This window comes from Myodes glareolus, chromosome 6 (assembly GCF_982192425.1).
Source record: "Myodes glareolus chromosome 6, mMyoGla1.1, whole genome shotgun sequence".
In the NCBI taxonomy this organism is placed as follows: domain Eukaryota; kingdom Metazoa; phylum Chordata; class Mammalia; order Rodentia; family Cricetidae; genus Myodes; species Myodes glareolus.
The window spans coordinates 808,963-816,784 of record NC_142031.1 but is presented as its reverse complement, the minus strand read 5'-3'; the positions used below and the strand labels follow the sequence as shown (position 1 = coordinate 816,784).

Below are 7,822 nucleotides of genomic sequence, written 5' to 3'. Positions count from 1 at the left end.
TCCACGATGGCGCCAGTGCTGCAGACCTCCAGTGGGGCTGAGCGGACTGGCTGGTAACGCCCCAGTTGGGGTCTAGGAGAGAATGATTTGGCCTTGATGTAAAACTCTGCTTACGAATGGGAAAAAGTACTTTTAGAAAATGCTTGTTCTGTTCTTGTTAAGGTAGAAGAGTCAGCTTGCTCTCCCTGACCACAAACAGTGGCTGAGGACTACAGTGAAGGCTTAGGTGGGTGGGGGGTGGTCCTGATATTACTGCCAACCTAAATACCTGTCCCTTCTTGCTGTTTCTTTGAGTGAAAAGTTTTAGTTTTTAAATGCTTGACTCCTTTATGCCCAACATCTTACCTTTTTAATGTTTGTGTTTGATGTATCTGCAGTAGTTGTGTGGAAAGCTGACATTTGTAAGGTACCAAATGGAGGCAGTGACATTGTATAGGACATCAGTCATCACCAGGGGACCCAAAGAGACTCCTAAACCAACCTCATTTTAGAGACCAGTGGTGAAGCTGAAGTGTAACCTGTGTGATCATTTTATAATTTGCAATTAGTATATGCCCTCTCCTGAAAAGGTCTTAGTTATACCTTCATTCTTAAATGCCATGCTGCCTGTGTTAATGTTCTTCCCTGGTAGACTGAGCAAGAGTCACGCCTGGCTTGGGGGAAGGGTATGTCACTGTTGCCAAAAGGTGGATTGATAATCCGTGGCTGGGCCTGGGCCTGTTAAACCTACGGCTGTTGGCTGAGGTGTGTCTTTGCACAGCAATGGTGGCGGTAGGTGGAGCCCTATAGACTTCTTCCTTTAGTACTAGACCTTAGTTCTTCCCTGGTTGTGTAGTACTCTGTTGCACCTGGGTAACTGTTTAACATCAGTTCCAAAGTCTCCTTGTTTCCTGAAGTTCTTATAAGGCAGAATGTTAGTTTACTTAACATGTAGTGTTCTCTGTATGTGAAATCTTTATTTTTTCTGAGACAGGGTTTCTTAGTGTAGCCGTGGCTGTCCTGGAACTCACTCTGTAGATCAGGCTGTCCTCAGGCCCAGAGATCTGCCTGCCTCTATCTCCTGAGAACTGGCACCACCACTTCTTGGCTGAAATCTCAATTCTTGGCAGCCCAGAATGAAAGAAAATCTTAGTGCTGTTCTTAAAGTAGAAGTAAGAAGTCAACCTATTCTCTGACCACAAGGTGTCGCACTTAGTGTAGCAGTTGCTGCTGAGAAGGCTTGGTAGGTTAGCCCCAAGACTTTGCCCTTCTAGCTCCTTTGAGTGCTAGAGAACCCTGTGTCCACTGGGTTCTTGCACTGACCCCAAATAAAAGATGGCCTTTGTTCCATTGGATCAAGCATGTCTAGCCCTGTGTGTGTGTTGCCCTTCTTGGCAGCAGTCACTGGTGGGGCCAGTTGGCATCCTGGACTGGTACAGGTGAGAAGCCTCTCCCAAAGCTCGTGTCCTATTGATATTTAGGGAGAGGTACCTTGGAAGGAAACATCTCAGCTCTGCTACCTCTTGTTCCTCTCCTGAGAAAAAAACAATTCCCGGGCAACCTTTGGGAATTTCTTTTTTAATAGGATTTCATGTAGCTCAGGCTGGCCTGAATTTACTATGTAACAGAGGCTGGCCTTGAATTCTCTGTCTGCCTCCTAGGTACTGGGATTATAGGTCTGACTGATCTTTGGAAATTTTATTATAGAATGGGTAAGAGGGAGCAATCTCCTTGTATAGTGAGCCCATAGATTCCTGTCAAGCTGTTTTCTCCAGGGCTTGGTTGAGAGCCAGAAGTTGCCTTGGTCATCTTGGTCAGGGTTTTTGTAAACCAAAGTAGAATTCTTTTGGTTATTTTCCAAGTTGTTTGTGGCAGGGAGATATTGAAGCCATAAAATGAAGTCCTTACTGTGGTATCCCTGTGACAGGCCAAGTCTTGCTTCCTAGTCTACCTGCTTATGAACTGCAAGGCAGAGTTGGGATCCCATTGCCAGTCACACTGAGAAGGGTTAGGCCACTAGGGTATAGGTGAACCAGGAGAGCAGCGTGCTGCATCTGATGAGGGGGTCCCTTGCCCTCCCCCAACCCTGAGCTTTGACCCTGGCCATAGAGGCTGTCTTTCTTGACATACAGGTATATACTAGGTATGGGTCATTGCAGGTTTGAGTGCTGATACTTCCTCATCATCCAGAGTAATCTCACCAATAAATATAAGGGCCAAAGGCGCTTTTGAGGGCTTGAGGCATTGACAATATGTGTGAAACACTTTTAAGATTAACTTCTGCTGTTCCTGGAGATGACGATTTGCCTGGGAGCTGGAAACATGAGGGATAGGCACTTCCTTTACATTCCCCTACTCTAGTTTTGTTAGGCTTTTCTGACTGGTTGTGACCTGGAGCTGGGTTTGCTTGCTTGGCCACCTTTCACCTTTTTTTGGTGTGGGAGTTGAGGGGGCTCTATTCTAGAACATTCTGTTCTGATTACCAGGACCCAAACCCACTGGAACCAGTGTGTGTTGGGGATGCAGCTCCTGTTTCTTTATAGAGCAGTTAGATCCACTGGCTGTGACTGTTCTTAGCCACAGCTTTTACCAGTGGGAGATCATCTGGCTATTAGGAATCCTGGTCCAGTCTCACAAGGGCCACTACCTCATAGTCACTGAGGTGAAGATACCATTGACTTGGCTTGGCCTCAGCTGACCAACTTGCAGCCTGAAGGTGATTCAGAAGACCTCTTCCTCTGGGAACCTGCCACTGTATCACAAGTACTAGAGGGGGAAATTCCACTGGTCAGAGTGACCTGTGCCTGTGCTAACTTCTTAGGAGAGAGGCCTGGGGACAGACGGTAGAGGTTGACCCCATGACTGGTGTAGACAAGTTAGACCAGAGCCTCTACTTGCTCTGCTTCTGCAGAGATCAGCCTGGTAGGCCTCATGTAAGTAGAGGAGAACCACTGGCTGGGAGGGGCAGGCAACCAGGTGGTGGAGATGCTCTCCTCCAGTGCCCTGTGTTGGGGGTTTAGAGTAGGGGCTGCATCTGGTGAATGAGTTGTGTGTGAGATTTGTAGAAAGCTTCCTAAAGTGAATGAATTACTTGGGATTCACTGCCCTGAAGGTATGAAAGATGCCACAGAGTCGATGCTGACAGCACCCCTACCTCCACCCCTAGCTTAACTAAATAAAAATTTTGCTGAAAAGAGGCCAGGGAACTGTTTGTGCAGGGGACATGCAGCCCTGCTCCTCCTCCCTACTTCTTTAAAAGGGGTGATTGAATCACTGGTCACGGGGGTCCCGCCCTTGCACTGCTCCGCCTTCCAGGCAGTGGATGAGCCCTGTGTGAACCCTCCCCTTGGAGCCTGAGAGGCTTAGAAAGGAGGGAGGGCTCATTTGGTGTTGGGGCACCGGCAAGGGTACTATGCAGGAGGGGAGACTGGAGGAGACGATAGTTCTCTGCTGTGCTCTGGCTCATCCTGCAGACATGCACCAGCGGCAACCGGGCTCGTTTTTGGGCCTCGCCCCCGCGCAGGGGCTTTGAATGCGGCCGCCCCCATGAGAACACTGGCCCGGTCTCCCATCCCTAAGCCTTTGCCTGTGGAAACCGAGCCATGTGGGCCTGGGCTTGGGCCACAGCAGCCCTCCTCTGGCTGCAGACTGCAGGAGCGGGGTCACGGCAGGAACCCAAAAGGACTCAGCAGCTGGCCATTCGTGTGGAGTCCCCTAATATTACCACACCCAACCACGAGGGATTGCCAGGCTCCTTCAAGGTAGGTGCGTGCTGGGACGCATGTGGGCGCGTGAGTACAGCTTCAAAGCTTAGATTGTCCCCCTACCTCAACAGCTCTGCTCCTTTTCTTCTTGGGGAAGAACCTGAGCTCTGCCTGAGACCTTGACTGCTGGTCCTGGCTTAGAGTTTGCTGCAGACAGCACAAGGGCTGGCCTGTGGGGAGCTCCCCTCTACCATGCCTGGTGGGGCTACAGTTAACTGTTTGAAGCCTCAGGATGCTTTTCAGTAATCTGATGCCATTAGGTATAATTGCTGTGTCAGGTGAGGGTGGGGGAAGGACTTTAGCAGACTGGTAAATGGGGCACCTGGTGTAGGCGACAGCCTGACTAGGCTGTCCCCTGTGCTTTCCAGGGATCCTGTGGTAGTCCCATCTGCTGTGGCTTCTTGCATGCAAGAACGCGCCCTGTTCTTTGAGTCCTCTACGGACAGGGATCTCTCCTGAGCATTAGTCTCAAAGCCTCTACTGCTGCCATCCTAGGGGCCCCCAGGACTGGAAAGGAAACAGCCTACTCAAACAGGAACCTCTGGCTCTGAATCTTTGACCCTTGCATCTCACTTTCCTAGGGTGTCTCTCTGTTGGCCAGTTTGGTTGCCTCTCAGCCCACATCAACCCATCTCAAGCCTGAGGCCCCATTTTCCTAATAAGTTGAGCAGAACTGAGGGAGTGTAAGCCATACACTGGTTCCTGGGCAAGCAAAAGGGAGAGTGTGGCCCCTTACAGTGGGAGTTCCCGCGGGTGTTCGGTCCTAAGTAGTCCTCATTAGATACGAAGGAAGAGAGGTGGTGGCAGTTTTTTCTGCCCTGCCCAGGCTTGTCCTTTCAGAGATAGGGCAGTTGACAGTTTGGGAAGACATTAGCAGTGGTGGGGCCTCTGTGAACTTCCCTCCAGGTTTCCCTGTTTGTGCTGGGGGTGGTCTTGTTCTACATCTCCCTGCAGCCTTTGCCCCTGGTTTAGCTGTGTGTGACCCTTAGTTCCAAGGGTTCACACAGATCTGGATAGAGAATTATGGTGTATTCAGATGTTCTTGTCTTTGTTCCTGGGTGAGAGTTTGCCTGTCCTTCCTAACATCAGGTTCTTGCTTTTTCAGAGGCAGCAGACCTTCCCTTGCCTACCCCCATCCCCTACCCATGGGGACATCCAGGTTTTGATCAACAGGGATGGTCCCTTCGGACTGTGGCTTGAGTTCTGCTGTGATATCTTCCTGTGTACCCAAATCCCTCCCAACTAACCTGTAGTTCCTAAATATCTTTGGATATGTCAGGACAGAGACCAAGGGCCTGGTAGTCAATACACTAGCCTTGCTTCTCTGGATTTTCAGCCACTAGGGGCCTCTGGTCCTGAACTCTCAGATGCCCACATGACATGGCTGAACTTTGTCCGCCGGCCAGATGATGGGGCCTCTAGGAAACGGTGCCGTGGACGGAATAAGAAGTTGGTAAGCCCCTGAGCTGCTGTGGAACCCACCTTTCTGGGTTCCTTTCAAGTTCTAAGCCCAGGGAAAGGGGTAATTAGGGGTCCTACTTAGATTCACTTTCTTTTACCTCTTCTAGCGAGGCCTCTCGGGTCTCCCAGGGCCCCCGGGACCCCCTGGCCCTCCTGGTTCCCCTGGTATGGACGTCACCCCAGAGGTCCTGCTGCAGGAATTTCAGGAGATGCTGAAAGGTAAGACTGTGTCCTGCACCCTACCTCTTTCAGAAGCCAGGAGGCTCTTTCAAGGCTAGAAGGGGCCTGACCCAAAGTGGCCCTCCCCACAGAGGCCACGAAACTTCGATTCTCAGGGCTACCAGATACATTGTTACCCCAAGAACCCAACCATCAGCTGGTGGTTGAGGCCTTCCACTGCCGCTTGAAAGGTCCTGTGCTGGTGGACAAGAAGACACTGGTGGAGCTGCAAGGATTCCAGACTGTGAGTGGGGACCTGGGCCAAAGTAGTCCTTTTATCTTTGGGGCTTATGTACCAAGGAGATGGGATATAGAGGTGGGCACCTACTGGCAAGATGGGCCCACAGCCATCACTGGACAGTTGGTGGACACATGCCTGTATTGGTTCCTAGAGATACTATTGTAGAGGATAAAGGCCAACGTTTGTCAAAGTTAGGAGTTCGAATGTTCCTCACCTTATACTAAGTCAGAAGAGGGGCCTAGAGTTGCCACTTCCTGTGATAGCTTTTGGGGTCCTGTTTACCCACTGGAACCTAGAACCTTTGCTCTAAGGCCCACGTGGGTATCGACACACAGATCAGGCCTGTCCTTTCCACAGAGAGAATGTGGCCCAGAAAAGACCCATATGGGGTTGGGCTATAGCTACTTCCCTTGGTTATAGTATTTATGGTGAGGGTCCAGTTCCTGAAATCCAGCCAGTCACCTCCTAATCTCTACAGCCTACTGCCCAGGGTGCCTTCCTGCGGGGATCTGGCCTGAGCCTGGCCTTGGGCCGATTCACAGCACCAGTCTCTGCCATCTTCCAGTTTTCTACCAGCCTGCACATTGGTAAGCCAGCTTGTGTGTGTAGTATGGGTTTTGGGTAGGTTATCCCTTGGTGATGGGTACCTTAGAGATGCCATCCACCCTCCTCCCTGGCAGACACTTGAGTCTGTTCTAGGCAGTGTCCAGAAGGCCCCCTACCTACTGCTCTCTCCACAGACCACAGTGAGCTACAGGGCAGAGGCCGGTTGCGTTCCCGGGACACTATCCGTGTCCTCATCTGTATTGAGTCTCTGTGCCATCAACACACGTGAGTGAGTCCTGCTGCCCACAATGGTCCTCTGGGGTCTGTCCTTGGACTGAGATCAAAAGTAGTCACCTTGAGGGATATCTGAGCACCATGGGCCAGTGGCCCCTACACTGTTGCCCTGTGGTGCTATGCCTAGGTCCCTGGAGGCTGTATCAGGCCTGGAGAGCAACAGCAAGGTCTTCACAGTGCAGGTTCAGGGGCTGTTGCAGCTACAGGTAAGGGTGTAGGCTCAGGGAACAGGCGGGTGGGCTTCTAGCCTGGGAGGGTTTTACAGCCTTGTGCAAGTAGTTGCTCAGGACCTCTGAATCCTTGTGCCTAGGATGGTGCTGGTCTTTGTATGGGTGGTCTTTCAACTGTTGGAAGTATTGCCTCCAAATGCTATCCCCATGGGTGGGTAAACTTCTGGGCTGGGGCTACCCACTTGTAATGATGCCCACTGTAAATGTCTTCAGTCTGGACAGTATGTCTCCGTGTTCGTGGACAACAGTTCTGGGGCAGTCCTCACCATCCAGAACAGCTCCAGTTTCTCTGGACTGCTTTTGGGTACATAGAGAAGCTGAAGAAACGATGATTGGGGGGCCAGCGCCTTGCATCTTAGAGGAACTACAAAGGACTGCTCCCCAATTAATAACTGTCATAACAATAAAGAGCTCCAGATTTCTCCATCACTCTTGGGTGCTATCTGGTTATTGTGTTTGTACGGGAGATGTACAGCAAGCAGAAGATCCCAGAGCAGAGTGTAGCCACAAAGAGGGGCCAGAGTGAAATATCCTCACAAGGTCTCTAGATGGATTTCCAGCCAGTGAGCGGGAGGAGGGGGGAAAGCCAGCAAAGTTTCTTCATGAACTGGAGACTGAGTTGACCTTGAGGCAGAGACAGGTGACCTCTGAGTTTGAGGCCAGCCTGGTTTACAAAGTGAGCCTCAAGACAGCCAGGGATACACAGAGAAACCCTGTCTCAAAAAAAAAAAAAAACAAAAAAAACCCAAAAATTCAAAAGTTCAAATTTTGGGGGGCTGGAGAGATGGCTCAGAGGTTAAGAGCACTGACTGCTCTTCCAGAGGTCCTGAGTTCAATTCCCAGCAACCACATGGTGGCTCACAACCATCCATAATGAGATCTGGTGTCCTCTTCTGGTGTGTGGGCATCCATTCTGGCAGAACACTATATACATAATACATTTTAAAAAAAGAGTTCAAAATTTCTCTAAAATATCCAAGACCTCATAATTGTGGGTTTCTGTAAAATCAAAAAGCAAGTTAAATACTTTGTTATTTCAAGAGAAAAGAATTAGGGTACAGTCACAGTCAAAGCAAAAACAAAGTCCA

General features: G+C 50.3%; 1 protein-coding gene across 2 annotated transcripts; it reads left to right on the top strand.

Moving 5' to 3' along the window:
* The first annotated feature begins 96 nt into the window (after positions 1 to 96).
* Positions 97 to 7,163, top strand: C1qtnf12 (C1q and TNF related 12). 2 transcript variants are annotated; one of them, XM_048417408.3, is made up of 8 exons: positions 97 to 3,740; positions 5,080 to 5,196; positions 5,312 to 5,423; positions 5,540 to 5,667; positions 6,143 to 6,251; positions 6,405 to 6,495; positions 6,632 to 6,710; positions 6,948 to 7,163. In XM_048417408.3, exons 1-8 carry the CDS (start codon positions 3,582 to 3,584, stop codon positions 7,044 to 7,046), a joined length of 894 nt encoding a protein of 297 aa, XP_048273365.2. In that variant the 5' UTR covers positions 97 to 3,581; the 3' UTR covers positions 7,047 to 7,163. The 2 variants fall into 2 exon arrangements, with proteins under 2 accessions (XP_048273365.2, XP_048273359.2); XM_048417402.3 differs by having other exon boundaries at positions 5,516 to 5,667.
* The last annotated feature ends 659 nt before the right edge of the window (positions 7,164 to 7,822 follow it).